Below are 20,172 nucleotides of genomic sequence, written 5' to 3' on the forward strand. Positions count from 1 at the left end.
TCCAATCGAAAAGTGATGTGTTTGTGTGTCAAGTTGACAAGGGGTCAATTGTATTGGCTAGTTTTATGTGACACAAGCTAGTCATTAGAGAGGAGGGAGCCTCAAATTACAAAATTCCTCCATAAGACTAGACTGTGAGGAAGCCTATAGAGCCTTCATAATTAGTGATTGATAAGGGAAGGCCCAGTGCATTGTGGGTGGTGCTATCCCCTGGGCTGGTGGTTCTGGGTTATATAAGAAAGCAGGCTGAGCAAGCCATGTGGTCAACTCCTGCCTCCAGATTCCTGACCTGCTTTAGTTTCTGCACTGACTTCCTTTTATGATGAATTGTGATATAGAAGCACATACTGAATAAACACCCTCCCACCCCCTGAAAAGAAGAAACATAAAAATAAAGAAGAATGCAGAGTTGGAAAGGGCATAGGAGTTTGAGGTGGATCTGGAAAGAGGGGGGTGAATGTGATCAAAATGTATTGTAAGCATGAATGAAATTTTCATAAAATTAATAGATATATTAAAAATATAAAATATAAAATATAAAATATAAAATATATGCTTATATTTTAGGAGAGATGTTTGTTATTTTAAATAATTTCTAATTAATATTTTAAGTATAATGATAGTAAACAATAAGGTATTTTTTTTTTCAAAGTGTTAAAAATGGCATGATGGACATAGACTTCATTATGTATCTGCAAGTTTGGGGTTTTGTTTTTGTTGTTTAAGACAGGGTCTCACTATATAGCCTAGGCTGGCCTTAAACGCACAATCCCACTATCTCAGCTTCCTAAGTGCTAGGATTACAGATATGCAGCACTGCAGTATGTCTGTTTTTATAGTTAGTTAGCATTGTATCCACATATCTGCATTCTAATGGTCTTCATTAAGCAGAATCCTAGGTTGAGAGGAAAATATACTGCTGAAGCTGTATGTGAGAGCTGGATAGGATAGTATTATCTCCCTCCCATCCCCACCTTCCTGCTGAGGGCCCTTTGAAGGATCTTTAAGCCAAACATTTTGAGACAGTAACACAGCTCCCTTAGAAGTTCAGTGAGCTCTGTGGCACTGGACAGTTGTTAGTGAACATCTTGACTGGGTCTCCACCCAAAACCAGTGATGTGACAGGCTTAAGGTTATACACTATAGGAAGTGTCAAGTTAATTCACATTACTATATCTAGGCAAATTTATACAGTGTCTTTCTGTAAACCTGGAGTAAATAAAATAACTACATAATTAGAATTTTTTATATATCAGTTGCATGATGACCATGCAGTTATGTGGCTGACATTAATACACACTATAGCTTCATTGGCCCTTTATTAAATGCTGCTTCTAAAGCTGATTTATCTATTCATTCCATTGAAAAGGCCAGCTATTCCACTCTGGGACATGGCAAACTAGAGGTACAAACCAAAGGCCTCAGGACGCTTTCATGCTCATTGTCCTTTAGAAGAAACAGATTTTTTTTTTTTATTCTTGTACAAGTTCTTATCTGAATACTCATATTATCCAAGAGACCAGGTGGTACAAAAATTACAGTCAATGCATGCATATACAGATAGTACTAAGAACTATCTCCCACTAGGATTGAACTTCATAGCTGTTCTTTAGCCGAAGACACTGTTAAATTTGAATACCAAGAAGGTTGTTTCAGAACTAGGGTATGTGCTCTACATTCCCATTCATGCCACTAATATTTGTTGAATACTTGTCAAATCTAAAGGAAACTCCATTTCCTCAAATCCTGGTGGTTAGACTAAAGCCAACATTCCTCAGGAACTTATGAAGCTGGTTTGGTTCCCCTCTACCATAAGGAACCATTTCCGTTATCATTGGCAGGGGGGACAAATGTTTATCTATAGTGCCTATTAGCATACCAGAGCACATGCTGGCTGTCTTAATGTTTTATTGCTGTGAAGAGAAACTGTGACCACAGCAACTCTTATGAAAGAAAGCATTTAGTTGGGGCTTACTTACTGTTTCAGAGAGTTAGTCCATTATTACCATGGCAGGGAGCATGGCAGCATTCAGGCAGAAATGGTGCTGGAGAAGTAGCTTAGAGGATCAGCAATCAGCAGGAAGAGAGAGCCACAGGACCTGGCTTTTGAAGACTCAGAACCCACACCCAGTGATACATTACCTCTTACAAGATACACTTAGTCCAACAAGGCCACACCTCCTAATCCTTCTCATGTAGTGCCTCTCCCTGATGACTATGCATTCAAATATACAAGCCTATGGGGGCATCCTTATTTAAACCATCACACTGTCCTCCAGGCTATCTCAGTATCACAAGTACCCCTTATACCTTTCAAAGTCCATGCTAGCATCCTAGCCCTTCTATCTCCCCTGCCCTAAACTCCCTCCAGCTCAGGAGCTTCCCTACCCCAGCTACTCATTTTTCTTATAGCCCTGGTATTTTGGCTATGCCCTCTCTTGATTCAGTCTCTCACTCTTTGTCTCCCTTTTGCTTTCTCTCTCTAACCTTCCCTCTGTGTCTCCCTCCTCCCCCTTAGTCCCCCCCCCTGGGGGGGGCATTTCCTGTTTTCTTCTTTCTATCTCTGCTCTGGACTCTTCCAGATGTCTCTGACTGTTCTCTCTCATATCTGCAATAAAAATCCTTCCCCTAAACCATATCATGAACTAGTCCTGTCTCCAGTTTATGCAGTACTGACTTTTACAGAGTAGTTGCTTGGGATGGATCAGAGAACATAACGGGCAGAACACTTTACTTTTTGAGGATATTTCCATTCCACAGAGTTAGATGATAAATAGAAACAAGTCATCAATTTACTAGAAACACTTTAGAAAATATCAATGTAAAGGGAGACCAAGGTTAGGAAGTTGAAAAGGAGCACTAGGAAGCCTTGTTATAGCAAAAGCTTGTGCTGAAAGAGTAAAAGTGAAAGATTAGTACCATTAAGGAGAGGCCTCCTGCTGTGTTTGCAACTATGGGAAGGGTGCCTTGTACCTGACCCATGCCCCCAATACCTTCTCAGCTAAACTTCCAATTCCTGAAAGGATAAGGCAGTGGCTCTCAACCTTCCTAATGCTGCCATCCTTTAATACAGTTCATGTGGTGACCCCCAACCATAAAATTGTTTTTATTGCTACTTTGTAACTGTAATTTTGCTACTGTTATGAATCATAATATAAATATCTGTGTTTTCTATCATCTTAGGTAACTCCTATGAAAAGGTCATTTGTGACCCACTGGGTTGAAAACTGTTGCTCTAGGTTTGTTGTTGTTGTTGTTTTCTCCTGGAAAGCAGTTGTTACAATTTACAAAACCTGAAGCTAGTGTAGTCTAAGGAGATAAGGGTTCATCCCAAATTGGTAGTAGAATTAGTAGGAATTTAGTAATAGTGTAAGCCATACTGTGCTGTCTTTGAAGGTATGAGAGACAGGTTGTCATGAGTTCTTCCTCCATGATCAGAGAGCTACTGAGGCCAGGCAATATGTGGCAGTGTTAGAGTTGCTGCAAGAAGTCCCTAAGAGGCCATTGAATGAAGCTATATAAGAAGCCTAGATTACAGTGGAAACACTGAGATGTTGTAGATGCTAGAGCCTTTGGACATCTGCCAAGAGGAGTTACATAGATGGGGTAGAACCAGCCCTAGAGAAAGATTGCAGGTAACAAAGCTGGAGGGACTGAGCCTTCTAAGCTCTCTGAAACTAAATCATGAGTTAAAGGTCATGGAGCTACAGGGTGGTGGTTGTTCTGCTGGGTTTGGGTCTTGTTTTATTTCTCTCTTTTGGAAGGAATTGTGTATTCTGTACCATTGTTTGTTAGAAGCGTGTAATTTGCCTTTTGATTTTACAGAGATCACAGTTAAGAAATTGCCTTGAGTATCAAAAGAGACTTAGAACTTTTTAATGCTTGTTTGTTTTTTTCAAGACTGGTGTCTCTATGTTGTCCTGGCTGTCCTAGAACTCTCCTGTAGACCATGCTGGCCTCAAACCCGAGATCTGCCTGCTTCTGCCCCCTCAGTGCTGAGATTAAAGGTGTATGCACTGCCTGGCTTTGACTTTGGACTTTAATGTGGTGTTGGTACTGTTAAAAACTACCAGGCTTCTGCAGTTGGACTAAGTACATTATGATAATGGCTGTGAGCCTGAGGTGCTGCAGCAGAGTGGAATAGTTTTGAATGAGAAGTGTCCTGGTAGTCTCTCTGTAGTCTCTCAGCCATCTGCTCCATCTGCCTTGTGCCATTATAGACTCTCTTTCTGCAACTATAAGTCAAAATAAACTCTTTCAAAAAGTTGCTTTTGGTTATGGTTTTTATCACAGTGATGAAAAATAACTAATATGTAGCTTTATCTCTGGTCCCTAGAGTATTATTTTATCTTGAGTGATATAGGTGGTCTAAAGTTTGTATATTTCCTTATGCCATTTCAGGTTAGGCCTCTTTACTATTGTTTTTAACTGCTTTCTTTTTTTTTTCCAGCTACAAGGCTTTGGCCAACCAAGTGTTTTCCATGCTGCTATTGTCATCTTCTTGGAATTCTTTGCATGGGGCCTGTTGACAACTCCAATGTTGACTGTAAGTATCATTGAACTGTCTTTCATCTTATACATGCTGTATATGAAATACAAGGCATTATTGAAATTGTATCTTTATTCGGATGTTAGTGGCCTTTGATTTAAGGACCCAATAAATAGAAGATTGGTAATAATGATAAATATAAGAATGATCATGTGCCTGGTTTTGATAACTTCTCTACAGCAGTTTCTTTAAACCAAGTATTAAATATCTTTATTTTTTTAATTTCTTATTTCTTTTTTTAAATTTATGTATATGGCTCTTTTGCCCGCATGTATATGTGTGATGGTTTGAAAGAAAATGCCCTCCAGAGGGAATGGCATTATTAAGAGGGGTGGCCTTGTTGGAGTAGATGTGGTCTTGGAGGAAGTGTGTCATTATGGAGGCAGGCTTTAGGTCTCATATATGCTCAAGGTACTGCCCAGCATCTTAGCCCACTTCCTGTTGCCTGCAAGATGTAGGACTCTTAGCTACTTCTCTAGCACTATGTCTACTGCATGCTGCTTTGTCCCACCATGATGATAATGGACTGAAACTCTGAACTGTAAGCAAGCCACCCTAATTAAATGTTTTCCTTTAAGAGTTGCTGTGGTCATGGTGTCTCTTCACAAAATTATAGAGACTCTTAACTAAAACAATATCTATATACTTCTTGCTTGCTTACTTTTGGAGATATGCCTACTGTGAGAGACATCAAATCTTCTGAAACTGTTATTCCAGATGGTTGTTAGCTGACATGTGGGGTACTCAGAATTGAACCTGGGTTCTCTGGAGTGGTGGTACAGATTTTAAGAATTGTTTAACAGTTAAGGTAAGTTTTAAATGCCTTTGAAATTAAGTTTCAGTTGTCTTTACTTGTTTTTAAAAATAGGCTAAGAGCAGTGACACATGCGTTTATTCCCAGCATTGGGGAGGCAGAGATAGGTGGGCTCCGAGTTTGAGGCTAGCCTAGTTTAAAGTGAGTTCCAGAACAGCCAGGGCTGCAAAGAGAAATACTGTTTCAAAAAATCTGAAAACAACCAAAACAAACAAATAAAAAAACCCTAATACTTGTCTCTTCTTCAGTCATTATTTTGCCATACCAGAAAGTTCCTTTTCATGTGTGCAATTTTTGTCTCAGTTAAATCTTGAAAATACAGAGGTTTTCAGGGGCCATTAACCACTTAGCTTATAGAAGACTTTATACATTGCTGAGTATAAACATCTTGGTTGATAGTTACATTGAAGGCTTGAAACACATCATTCCATGTTTCCTGAGTTTGTAAGGGAAAAATAAAACCTAAATCATTCATCAACAAACCTTTATTTTTAATGTTATTTATTTCTTTTGTACTTTGAACATCTTGACTATGATATAGCTTATCAATTTATGCTTCCATTTCTTTCTCTAAGTTTGAGACATGTTCAGATATGTTTTCATGAAATAAATTATCTTTGCCTAAATACATGGCCCTCAGTTTCCTCTTCTGCCCGACTGATTTCTCAGGTTTGGTCTCTTGAATATGTCTCAGACTTACAAGTTTTGATCATACTTCTTGACTTTTTTATTTGTACATATGTCCAAATATGTTATTGTCTCAGCCTTGTTCTCCATCCTTGAAATTTGTTTTTCTGCTTGATCTTGTCTGCTTATGTTTTCCACTCTCCTTTTTTTTTTTTAACTTAAGCAATTGATTTTTTTTTTTTTTTTTCCAGAATTTGTGTTTAATTCCCTTTCAGAGTCTGAACTTCCTTGCTGAATTTCTCCTTCCTAAACTCCTTTCTTAACTTCCTTGCTGAATTATGTTGGTAATATTCTTGAGTAGGTCATCCTGAATTGAATCCCTTATTTCATTCATCTGCTTGAGTCTTCAACATGGTCTCTGATCATTTGAAAAGTAGGAATCTGCAATATTTTTATTTGGCATTTTTAACTATCTCCCTATCTTTTGTTTCCAGTATTGAGGAGTTGTGAGTCTGTAGAGAGCTAGTTTCTTTGTTGTAATTTGCACATCTGTTGGGATGGAGGTGTCCTTCAGTTTTATCTTTCCCTCCCCCTTTCTCCACTCTTGTTTATTTGTTTTTGTTTTGTTTTGTTTACACGAATCCTCCTGGTGTCCTGTCTTCATTTGGATATTTGTTTCCTACTGCTATTTCAGGGAGAAGCCGACTGCAATAACTTACACAACAATTTGACAGCAGCTCCTGTGTTAACTTGTATTAGCAAACATCTGTGCCCTTCATTTGTGTTCCTTTAAAGGTTAAGAGGCAGCTGTACTTGGGTATTGGTTGATGAAACCATGGTTTATAGGTTTCTTTTCATTTGTTTTGTTTTTGTTTTTTGGTGTTTTTTCATAGCTGCTGGGAAGGACAGATTAAAGTAAGACAGTAGAAAAATTTATGGGGCTAGAGGTGTGAGTATTAGTATACAAACAGATGTTAAAACTTTACCTAACAAGATAAAAGTTAAAATACAATAATTAACGAAGTATAAAAGTGTAGATATATTGAAATAAGGGAGGAAATTAATAAAAATTAGCAATAAAATAGTATCATGACCTCTGCCAATGTTTCTTCCTATTTGAGAAGATACTGTTTGTCTCTGGGGAAAGGACTGGTGGTCTCTGTAATTCAAACAGGTTAAATCAGTAGAGTTTCTATTGTAAGTCCACTTTCTGACAGAATTTCCCAGTATGTGCTCATCCCTCATAACCCCCATGTGCAAATTACAACCTTTGCTCTAGTGTTTTGGGAATTGGTATATGTGAAGGGCTTTCTGTGACTTAAGGCTCTGAGGAGGGGTCTAAGGCCTTTTCTCCAGCTGCTTATATTTTCCTTTTTCCTCCTATCTCCTACCCTTTTCCTTCTATCACACTCAAGTTTCATGGGACACTTTTCCAGAATAGCTTCCCTAAGCAAATAAGGAGCCCAGGGAGAGGTAGACATAGAGGATCTCTTAGCTGCAGACTTCTGTACCACATTTACATTACTCTCTCCAGTTGGCTGTGTCCCACTGCCTCCCTCATATATCTTATCTAGCATTTTTAATTTCCCTCTAATGTTCAAAGCAGATAATTTTTGGGGTGGTAGAATGTTCCTGGCAGACTCTGAAACAGCCTGCTGAGAATCTGCTCTATAGCCTCTTGAGTTTCTGAGCAGTTAGTTATGCTGCTTGTATAAATTTACTTAAAATGAATATGTAAGTGTGAGGAATATCCAGTTGCTAATATAATTTCATTGTAATGTTATTTAAGAAATGTAGCTAAGTGAATGAGTGTGTTAATTTTTCTTCTGTGGGTTCTTCACTTTTGGTTGACTTGCCTTAATGTATTCTCTTGGTTCCTGACTTTCTCCCCTACTGTTCACCCCACAATGTGTTATCCCTATTCTGTTTTTTGATTAAGGAGATTGACTTCCTCTTTAAGAAAAACATTTTGCTTTGGCATATGCCATTCATTTCTGTCCTTTTTGATTGCTTTTTTAAAGTGATAATTTGTGATTCTTTGATAAGGAAGGAACAAAATTAGGAATAATTTAGTCACAGCTAGTACTCATTTATCCTCTTTTATGTTTGTGTGTCATTCTATTTATTCCTTGGCATCTTGAACCATCACCCACAGTGGTTTAACTATTAAGATGATAGCATATGTTTGTTTTTCGTTTTTTATCTTAATGTAACAAGTGGACAGCACTCTTTTGTTTATTTTTGTTTGTTTGTTTGTTTTGTTTTTTGAGACAGGGTTTCTCTGTGTAGTTTTGTGCCTTTCCTGGATCTTGCTTTGTAGACCAGGCTGGCTTTGAACTCACAAAGATCCACCTGCCTCTGCCTCCCAAGTGCTGGGATTAAAGGCGACTACCGCCCGGGTTATTTTTAATGAGGCAAAACCAGAATAATAATAATAATAAAAAAGCAGTGTTGGGATCATGATTTGGAAACTTAGAATACTATATACATATTAATATTTTGTCCAGTTTAACTAGTTCTTCATCAGAGAATAATTAGGATTTTCTTGGAGTAGTGAAAAGCAGTTTACTTATTGGTCCACAGTCTTTGAGATATGTTACTTATCTTAGGTAGCCATGGCTTAGCTTACTGTTTTAATTCATTTATTTGATAATATAAATAAAGTTTGCATCAGTAATGTCTTGTAGCAGTTTTATGAAATGTCTTTCATGTGGGCCTACCTTCTAGTACTAGTAGTAGTATTAGCACATTAAAAAGACTTGTCCCTCATTTACATGCACTTTGAGGGTCTAATCTTAATTTAGTATGAATAATGTGATTAAACTAATACCTAGGGTACATTTAAATCAACTGCTTAATTGAATAAACTATATTTAATAGTCTTAGAAACTAGAATTTCTTTTCTTTTAATTTATAGAATTTATTTTTCAAGCTGACTTTGAAACCTTACTGGACACTTAAGAATTGAGTATTTCCTACTCATTTATCTTTTTCATGTGGTGGTCTGAAAAACCCAGACTATGCTTTGAACACTTTCTTGTGACATTCACTTCTCTTATCCTTTATTCTTAACTGACTCTCAAGATAATGTGCCTATTCATTCCTTCACTTGACTAACATATATTTTTCTCTTATCTTCCACTTGATCTTTGACTAGCTTTCTTGTCTCTTTAATAAGTATGTCTTTCCAGGATTTATAATGGCTGGAATGAGGTACAACTGTCTACTAGACCTTTTGGTCACATTAAATAGTCACTTTGTTGGATAATTTACTCTTCACGCAGTGGGGGAAAAACAATAAACTAAATGTTGTAACTAGAGTCATGTGTATACTATCTTGATTTCTAGAGTCATGAGATGCCACAGACTGACTTGTTAGCTTTAGTAGATGTACTTGTTGGATTTTGTAAGGTTTTTTTTTTGTTTTGTTTTGTTTTTTTTTTTTTGTTTTTTTTGTTTTTAAATAAAGTTTCCAGAATGAGCCTATATCCAGGACCCTGCAAGCCTCACAGCGGGAAGATTATTCAAGAGAGGTGAAGAATGAAACTCCAATCAGTACCATGTTTACAGGCACTGGGTCAAAATTTCCAGTCTGACTTTGGGGTTTGTTTTTCTTACCCATTTAAGCAAGTAAAGCTTTGGGAAAAGGTTCTGTGTGAGAATTAATACAACAAAGCTTTAGATATAACTACAATGAAACTCCCTAGCAAAGTAGCAAAGCACTGTGACCTTTATGACAAGAATAAGTTCTATTGGCTGATAAACAGAATTTAGGGCTAGGGCCTAGAAAGGAAGTATTTGTAATAACCATAAGAATAGATTCTCTTGGGAGGATGCAAAGTACATGGAACCTCTTTCATATAGTTTCTATTCACTGAGAGACAAAGCTCAGGATTAGGGCCTAAACAATTCTCAGGATTTGAGGGAAATTCAGGTAGAGGCTGGCTCCTAATACAACAGCACAGGATCACCAGGTTGTTTGACAGCTCCAATCTAGTATTTCAGGTGACCAGGAATCATTCATGAAGAAAATAAGCCCACATGACTGACAATCCTGGTTTCTCCAATGCGTACTCTAAGCTGTGCTTCCTACAGGCTCATTTATGAAAAAAAAATAATTATTAAAGTCAGTAAGTGTAGCAGGAATCTTAAAAGTTTTTATTAATGAAATCAAACCTGAGGCCAGTTATTGGGTTGAATGCTGGAAGATCAGAGAAGCAGAACAAGCCACAGTTTCCTCACCTCTCCAGTTCCTCAGCTGGTCTTGTTTCCTCAGACTGCAACCTTCTGTGTCCTCATCCCAATGGCTCTCACCTGAACTGCTGCTCCAAAGCCTAAAAGCCTAACCAGCCAAATGCTTAACTAACTCTGGTCTTCACACCTTATATATATTTCTCTTTCTGCCATCACTCCCTGGGATTAAAGGCACTTTCTGGGATTAAAGGCGTGAGTCTCCATGCTGGCTGTATCTTTGAACACACAGAGATCTGCTGTGGGCTGTTCTGTATGTCAAATGTGTTACTCTGATTGGTTAAAATAAATAAAGTACTGATTGACCAGTAGCCAGACAGAAAGGATAAGGTAGGCGGGACAAGGAAGAGGAGAAGGCTGGGAACAAGGCTGGGAGGAGACACTGCCAGCCGCTGCCATGAAAAGCAACATGTAAAGACACCGGTAAGCCACAAGCCATTTGGCAAAATATAGACTAACAGAAATGGGTTAATTTAAGAGTAAGAGCTTGATTATTTTATATGTGGGTTATGGGACCGCCGGGGCTTGGCCTGGAGAGAAGCTCTCCAACTACCGAGATCCGCCTAGCTCTGCCTCCCAAGTGCTGGGATTAAAGGCGTGCACACCACCGCCCAACTTCTGCTATGGCTTGCTCTGACCCATTTTCTAGCCACCATTTCTGGCTCTGTTCTAGTGGCTGTCTGTTCTCTGACCCCAGATAAATTTATTAGGGTGCACAATATTGTAGGAAACACAATACCACCACAAGTATCACTCACTAACTATTTGATCAATATTATTTGTTAAATCTTTGTTTACTATTGTGTAACTGACAGTGTACAAAACATTAATCTAATCAACCAGATGCAATGAGCTTTTCTTGGCATTTATTTCTCTTACTAATACATATTTTTGTCTGTCACACATTTTAAGTTTATTTATTTAAACGAATGCCTGTACATGTGTGTACAAGTGCCAGTGGAAGGTGTTATTTATTTGAGGCACTATTTACTGGGTACAAGAGAACATGAGGTACAACGGAACCCACTATGAGTTTTTATTAGGGGAAGGAAAAGAGGGATTATGCAATAGGCCAACTAGAAATGAATGGTGTGGAAAGAGTGGGGAACAAGAAGAACCCGTTTATAGGTGTCTCCCCCACCAGCATTGCATATGGATTTGTGGCTATGCCACACGTCATACATTACCTGATCACACTGCATGCAAATTACGTGATCACCCAGTGCACAGATGTTCTGCTTGACAAACAGTGTATGTGCGGTCATGTAGCTGGGGGATGGCTGCCTTCTGAATTATAACAGAAGGCAGAAGAGGGTATAGGATACCCTGGAACTGGAGTTACAAGCACTTGTGAACCCTATGATATGAATAATGAGAATTGAACACTGATTCTCTATGAGAACAGTGAACGCTCTTAACTGCTGAGCCATCTCTCCAGTTCCGTGTGTATATGTATTTTTATATATGTAAACAAGGCAATACTTGAGCAAAGACAACAGCTGACTTCCAACTTTGCTAATCTATAATAAAATTATAAAAAGTGACAAGACAGTATAAAATAACTATTAGTCTCCTTGTCTTCAAATTTGTGATATATGCATCATTATACTGCCTCTGGCATCAATTACACCAGAAACAAAGCCATTAGAACACATTTGCGTTCCCTATAAGTTAGTGGTCTGTAAACTGTAGTCCCTGGGCCATATCTAGCATGGTGTTCTGTGTGCTTTGAATGGCTTTTATAGTTGTGATTAGTTGGTATAAAGCAGCTAAATGTTACAATTTTTAAACAGTATATTGTTAATATTTTAATTGATATTTAGTTGGATTTCCTCTGATTCTCCACTCTGATGCCCCCCCCCCCCTTTCTGGATCTCTGTATTTCCTTCTGTAATGGATTTACAAAGACCTTTTTGTTTTGTGTGACTTTGGTGCAGTTCTGCCTTGTAGAATGTTGTTTGTAATACACAGCTGATGGAGATCTTCAGTCTGGTGAAGAAACATTTTTATTTGAAGATTTGTACTAATTGAACCTTTTAGAAGTGAGGTAGATTATCTTTTCCTTTTTTGTCAGTCATTTTGGTACATTTTAACAACTTTTCTCAGTCTTTCTACTGAATTTGATATATCTGTTTATATTTACAAGTGAGGGTATAGATGAGGAATTGAGAGATAGATGTTTTTTGGGACTAGGCAAATAATGTAAATGTGTGAAGTTGGGTGAGAGTGTGCTGCTGTTATAGTTCCAATGCCTGTACCCTCAACAACAGTAATCATGGTCTTTTTACTAGCCAATTAGCCACAGTCTTTTAAGCTCCATGTTTTAAAGTCTGTGGGTTGCTCTCAGAAACTGGAGAACCACATGGAATGGTGAGGAAATTATTGAGGAGGCGTGTGCTTACTTATTCATAAGGGTGAGGACTTTGGGGAGGGTATGTACCTGCATGTACCCAATCTGCACCACACTGTTTTAACTGAAACTAAAGGATATTTTGAAAGTATATTAGCATAGGAGTCTGCCCTTGTAGAAACTCCTATTCTTTAACATTTAGTGCAAGGACTGATTTTAGGAACTCTTGATCTGTTAATGGATAGACACTCTTGGGTTTTCTCTAGAATACTGAGGGTTTTCCAATGTAGTTAAAAGGCTTTTTGCTGCTTTTAGTGGCTCTAATCTAAAGCACTGTTTGGTTTGAATTCCACTCCATTTAATTCTGTAAATGGCCCATTTTGAGGACCATGCCTGTGATTATTATCTTGTGGCCAACTACAAAGGCATTGAAAACAATATATCTGGGAGAGTTGTTGTTGTTGGTGTGTGTGTGTGTGTGTGTGTGTGTGTGTGTGTGTGTGTGTGTGAGAGAGAGAGAGAGACTGATTTTAATAATGCATTCCTTATAGCTGTTTTTTGGGTTTTTTTTCCCCTTTCATTTACGAGTTTTGGAGGTCTGGAAAATTAATTTATTGAAAGTTCTCTGTCAACATCTATTAAATTACTTCAACCGTTATTTGTAAAAAAAACAAAAAAACAAAAAAAGAAACACAATGGTCTGTGTATAGGGATGGGAGAGAAAGAAAGATTGATGGATGGATGGATGGATGGATATTCCTTCCTAAGAATAATTAAAGGGGCTGGAGAGATGGCTCAGCAGTTATGGGTATTTGTTGCGCTTTCAAAAGACCTAGGATTGAGTCCCAGCATCCACATTGCAGCTTAGAACTGTCTATAACTCCAGCCCTGGGGTATCAGATGCCTTCCTCTGGACTTTGTGGGCACCATGCTCTAAATATTTTATGACAGAAGCACCTATGAGTGCTAGGGCTTACCTTGTCTGGTTCTTACCTTAGTGTTTTATTATGGTACTAATTTTTCATGGCTTCAAGGTGTTGTGCTTTTGTTTTATTTTGTTTTTGAGAGACAAGATTTTACTCTGTAGCTCTTTCTGAAGTGGTTTTTGTTGTTGTTTAAGAATTCATTAATATTTTATAATTTTATACAGTTCATCTTGTTAACCTTCCAACAATAAAGGTGAGAATATTTATCTTTAATTTATATTTGAATATTTATTGATATTTGTTTGACTTTATAGGTTTTACATGAAACATTTCCTCAACACACGTTCCTCATGAATGGTCTCATTCAAGGTGTAAAGGTAAGAAAAATTGTGTGAAATTACAATGAACCAAAACTAGGAATTCCTAGTAAGTCAGAATAAAATTCAACACGAATACTTATATGGCATAAAATAATTTAACATTAAAAAGCCCAGTGAATACTCTAAATGACTTAGGTCATTTTTATCTGTATATACATAACAATCTGCAAATGTTTAATAATTATATAAACTTTTAATTGCTCTGCCAGGCAACAGTTCTTCTATTTAGCCCTTCAAGCTTGTATGATATTTGTGCATTATACTGTGTGTTAAACAACATAATTCAAATTCAAATTATACTTTATTAATTTAAGTAACATTAATACATATAGAAAGAATTATAAGTAATAGAGGGATATTTTAAATCTAACCTTTGCTTCTGTTTGTTCTCTAGGGCCTGCTCTCTTTTCTGAGTGCTCCACTCATAGGAGCTCTCTCAGATGTGTTGGGCAGGAAGCCCTTTCTCCTTGGCACTGTCTTCTTTACTTGCTTCCCCATCCCACTGATGAGGATCAGCCCTTGGTGAGTTGCTGAACTCTTTACTCTCATACTGGTCTGTTTTGAGTCTTATGTAAATAAAAACAGGTTGGCCGCCACTCCTAATCCAAATATCCAAAATGTGAAATGGTCTAAATCCTAAACTTTTTAATGGCTGACATAACACAAATCTGATTGATTCAAGTGTATACATACTTTACCTTATAATGAACAAGTATAAAATAAAAATAACGAAAAAATATTTCAAATATTAAATAAAATGACTTTTAGACTATGTGTATTAAACTGTGTGTATAAGGAGTATGTAGAATATGGATAATTTCCATGTTACACTTGGGTCCTATGCTTAGGATATCTCATCATACATTATGCCAAATTCAAAAAGGAAAAAAATCCAAAACAGTTCAATCCCAATCATTTATGAACTCACCCTTTACTTTGATCTACAGAGCATTCTTTAACAGTTTCAAAGTAAACTACTTGACTTAGTTGAAGAAATTCAAGGTGTGTCTCTAGGAGAAGCTGTAGGTGCTGTGATATCAGTTATAGGAGGCCAGTGCTGAAAGTGCATTAGCAGCCCCTGCCCCACTACTTGGCTTGGTTGACTTCATGACTGTATTATTTTTGTCATCTCATTGCATTGTGGCACTGAATGAGCATTGTTTATATAAGAATAAATAGGTGTCACTATTTGTATATTCCATAAAAACCCTTAGCTTATTCTAAATCATGATATGAATTTGAATTAATTTTTCCTCTTCAGTATGATGAATCCAGGTAATTTAATTACCACAGATGTGTTAGGACTTGCTCAAGCTTTTTTGTTTTCCTTTATTTTTAATTTAATTTTTTTTTTAATTTTTAGACCATGGGATATTATCTTAGCCATGATGCTGAGATGCTCTTGCTGTGTAAAAATACTTTCATATGATTATCAGGAATTCTTGTTAATATTTGTAAATTTGTTGGATACCATAGTAATTTTATCTTCTACCAAGTAGTCAATTCTTGTAGAATACTAATGTATCATCATGTCTTTCTGATAAATTAGAGATTTTTTTAAGTCCCCTTTATTAGCTTAATATTGATTTAAATCCTGGATATTTGTTAGTTTTATTCTTATATATTCTATTCATTTGTTATAGTACAAAATAGCCTTTTATCCCAATTGCTTGCTTTTCTAAGTATATTGATGTCATAATTTAATTAATATAAATAAATTTACTTTATTCCTTCTAGTTTTATGCTTTTTACTGCTTTTTAAAATCTTAACTAATGAATACTGTTTAACTAAAGTTATGATTGTGGGGTTTTCTTTTATTTTGTAAAGACTTGTAATTTTTTTGTCATTAGGCCTCAAGGTAGCCTTTTCTTTCTTTTTTTTTCATTTTAAAAAAAATTTTCTTTAAAAATATAGTGCTGAGAATTGAGCCTGGCTCTGGAAAAGCAGCCAGTGTATCTTTTTAGCCCTTTATTTCTATTTTATTCAAGGGTTTTCACTTTTTTAAAATAAAGATTTATTGATTAGATATGAGATGTTGTTAGATGGCTTTTAGCATAAATGGGAGGGGGGTTGTTTGTTTTGCTTTGTTTTGTTTTTGTCCCCTTAAGACTGTTAACAGTGCCCATGAGATGGCTCATTGAGTGAAAACATTTGATGTCTAAGCATGATGACCTGAATTCAATCCCTGGAATCCATAGTAGAAGGAGAGAACCAATTCTTTTCTGACCTGCACAGGACATGATGCCACATGCATGGCTGTACTCTCACATCATATATATATATATATAGAGAGAGAGAGAGATTCAGTTAACAGTAGTAGCAAAATTTAAAAATTTTTAAAGACTATTAATATGGTTAATTATATTACTGACTGTTAAAGGAATTACTTAGTAATTTTTTTAAATATTAAAATATCTTTACATCATAGAATAAACTCTACTTTGTATTCTATAATCTGGCTTTTGCTATTTTAGTTGGATTTTTTCAATATATTTACACATATTATAGAAATTTTTGGTTTGAATTATATTAACATTTTTTGTTATACTGTTTTTGTATAGATTCTTTTTTTATTTTATAATTAATTTTAATATCAGCCACAGATTCCCGTCTTACCTCCTCCCACCCTTGTATAGATTCTTAAAAAGGAAACTTGAAACATTATTATATTTCCTACATTTAAAACTGCAGCTGCACTTAAAACTGTAACTTTTATTTAATCTCTTCCTTTTTTTTTCTCTTCTGCCATTTTTTTTAGGTCAGCATGTACTTCTTTCAGTATTGACAAAACTCCAGTTAATTTTATATTTATCTTTAAATATATATAGATACCTGAGTTTATTTTCATTAGTTTATAATATCCACATGATGTCTTTGACTTTGATTATAAAACTCTTGAGCAATTAAAATAATCTTTCAGTTAATAGAAAATGATGTTTTTAATCATTTTTTTTTGAAACAATCTTTTTATAGGTGGTATTTTGGCATGATTTCTGTATCTGGAGTCTTCTCAGTCACTTTCTCTGTAATATTTGCCTATGTAGCTGACTTCACTCAAGAGCATGAAAGAAGTACTGCTTATGGATGGGTAAGATGGTAAACTTTTTGTTTGCTTTGAAACAAAAACTTACCTAGCCAAGTTGACTTCAAACTTAGAATCTTCCTTTTGTAGTCCTTGAGGGCTGGGGTTATGTTATTGTATTGGCTAGTAATTTATTGTATTGTGTAGCAATTAACCTGTCTTACAAATTTTTGTTATTTTGTGATAGGACAGGCTAAGCTCAAATTCAGTATCTGAGGATCACCTTGAACTCCAGTTCTCCTCCCTCCACTTCCAGAGTGCTAGGATTATAGGCATGCATCATCATGCCCAGCTTGTAGACTTTATAAAAACTAGAGTAATAAATAGCAATCTATTAAAAATTTGACAAGAAATTGATATTTTAAAATAACATCAGAAATAGATTTGAGAAATATGCGAATCTCAACAATGTGTCTCAGGCACTCATTTGAGACATAACACTATAGAAAACAAAAGGCTATTCATTTGTCAAATGGTTGTTGAATAAATATCAAAAGTTTTAAGAGACATTTATTTTTTGATAATTTAACATTAGACAATCTCATTTTCTCAGTCGTGATAATGATATCGTAGTTATATAGGAGAAGAAAGAACTATTAGAAGATAGCAGCAGAAGCATTTTGGGCCAGAAGGGCAGAAAACCATATCTTTGCAAGTTAACTTTTCTTTCCTTTTATTTTTATTTTTTAAGACATGGTTTTACCATGTAGCCTTGGCTGGCCAGTTTGGCCTCACACTCAGAGATCTGCCTTCTGAAAGGTACTTTCAAATGGTTTAGAAATAAGATAGATTAAATGAGTACATTCAGTGATCAGTTTTATGTAAGTTACTACTGTTCCACAAAACACTTTATTTTGTTGACTTCAGATACCAATGATTAGAAAACTTCTCTTTCCCCTCTGACTACTGTCTGCTCACTCTGTCCCTTCCTATCTCCTGTGAATATTATAAATTGAAGCCACTTGTGCAGTGCTGTGCAGGATAGAGGAAAAAGTGAATAAGAAGGCTTTGAAGAAGGAAAAATATTCAAGGTGGGCTGTAAGTGTCAGCCATCAGAGCTGTGAAGAACACCAAGGTCCTATACCTTATAGTAGTGCAGCTTTCTATTCCACCTTCTCCATTATGGGAAATGTCTGTGGACATACATACTAATTTCCCCACAATGTTATTAGACTATAAAAATGTTAATGGATACATGAGAGCATAAAACTTGAACATATTAATGGAAGATCACTCATGTAAGGTTTTGATGTATATACATCATATAATGTCTGACTGACTAGACATTTTGTTTCCTTAAAAGGTTAAACATTTTTCCCTTTCTTGGCATTTACTTGTTTACTGTGTGTGTGTGTGTGTGTGTGTGTGTGTGTGTGTGTGTGTGTGTGTACACAAGTGCCATAGCATGCATGTGATAGTCAGAGAACAATTTTCAAAAGTCACTACTCTTCTTCTGTCATGTCCTGGGAATCAAACTCTAGTTACCAGGCCTGTACCCGTAGCTGCTGAGCTATCTTATCAGCTCTGTTTATCTTTTCCTTATGGGGGACTTTTTCAAAGCTGTTTATTTTTTGCTTTCAATGGAAAAATAATTTCATGCTAATTATGAAAAAGGTTTTGATAGTCACCAAAAGTGACTGTCATGTAATTACTTAGTCACTAGCTCAGTTTCTCATTGTTGATGGCAGTTAGGATTAGTGCTTATTCATGGGACATGGCAAGAAGCCAGTGAGTGAACATCTCAACTAATACAGTGTCATCCTAAAGTGTGATCTCTTTAGCTCCTGCAGCTCAGAAGTAGGCTACTGAGTTTGTCCCAGGCCTAAGACTGCCACTAACTCCCTTACAGCCTGTATAGCTTGCAGAGAATTTCCTGCCGATTATTTTCAGGATGTGTTAAATCAATTCTAAAGGGTACTTTTGATATCCAGTTTAGATTAAAATATGCATTCCTTTCTGAAACTCCTTCAGGAAACCAAGAAAGAGGTTCTTTAAGGGTCATAGCAATGAGTTATAGTATTGGTAAGTTACTCTTCACTGCATCTGGTAAATGAATCTATGGTATGACTTCACCACAACAGAGTCTTAATGAATGTTGTTAACTGTGGGTTTCGATAATTTTAAACAAAAACTGAAAAAGTATTATCCTTGTGAACCATAAAGTGGCCTACTTAGCAGAATTCTCAAGTGCTGAGACCTGTGACCTCATAAAAACCTAAGTAACATTGTTTCCTTAATACTTGAGGATGCTACCCTAGTTAGTGCTCACATAGCAACTGAAAAGAGTATAGCACTGTTCCCATAGCTGTTTGCATGTCTTTGCAATTTGTGATGCAGTTATATGGCTGCCTGGACTTCTTCAAATAGTGTTAAGGTCTCTGTCATCATCACATACTTGATAAATACTGAGTTTCAGGGATTTTTATTTCCTAAATTAAAATTCTCCATATCTTTATATCCCACTCCAGAAGTCTTTTTTTCTATTGTTTTTAGCTTTTAAAGCTTTTTAATGTAGCATTAGTTTTATATGTATTATATTTTTATATTCAATTGTGGGATAATAGATGATACCAAAATGTCATTGGCTTACTGAGAATCATAGTCAGATACAATGATTTCTAGTGTTTCTTTTTAAATAACACTTACTCTTAAAATTTCATACATGTATATAATATATCTTGATCATATCCATCCCACACTCTCCCAGAACCCCCCATCACATCTTCCAATTTCATGTCCTCTTTATAATGTTTTGTTTTTTATTTTCTTAACTCACTGAGTCCTTACGTGATTTCTTTTGTTTCTAATAGACTATCTTATTGGTATGCTTTTGGTACTCTAATCTGTGGTGATAATGTGTTCCCCAAAATATTGTGCACCCTAATAAACTTATCTGGGGTCAGAGAACAGAACAGCCACTAGATATAGAGGCCAGAAAATGGTGGCACACACACCTTTAATCGTATCACTTGGGAGGCAGAGATCCATCCAGGTCTCTGTGAGTTTAAAGCCACACTGGAAACAGCTAGGCATGGTAACAAGAGCCTATACCCAGGAAGTGATGGCAGGAAGCACAAAGGTATTTAAGGCGTGAACTAGAGCCTGGTTAAGCTTTTAGGCTTCGAGCAGCAGTTCAGCTGAGATTCATTCTGGATAAGGACTCAGAGGCTTCCGGTCTGAGGAAACAGGATC

The 20,172-nt window shown here is 36.3% G+C and overlaps 1 protein-coding gene across 1 annotated transcript in view; it reads left to right on the plus strand.

The window, feature by feature from the left end:
- The window catches only part of LOC118584135 (hippocampus abundant transcript-like protein 1), a 46,622-nt gene that overhangs the window by 12,236 nt on the left and 14,214 nt on the right, over nt 1–20,172 (plus strand). The window contains exons 2-5 of the mRNA XM_036188152.1: nt 4,451–4,546; nt 13,832–13,894; nt 14,292–14,419; nt 16,872–16,986. Coding sequence (XP_036044045.1) covers nt 4,451–4,546; nt 13,832–13,894; nt 14,292–14,419; nt 16,872–16,986 — 402 coding nt within the window. The remainder of the gene's footprint in view (nt 1–4,450; nt 4,547–13,831; nt 13,895–14,291; nt 14,420–16,871; nt 16,987–20,172) is intronic.

This window comes from Onychomys torridus, chromosome 5, assembly GCF_903995425.1.
Source record: "Onychomys torridus chromosome 5, mOncTor1.1, whole genome shotgun sequence".
NCBI classification, from domain to species: domain Eukaryota; kingdom Metazoa; phylum Chordata; class Mammalia; order Rodentia; family Cricetidae; genus Onychomys; species Onychomys torridus.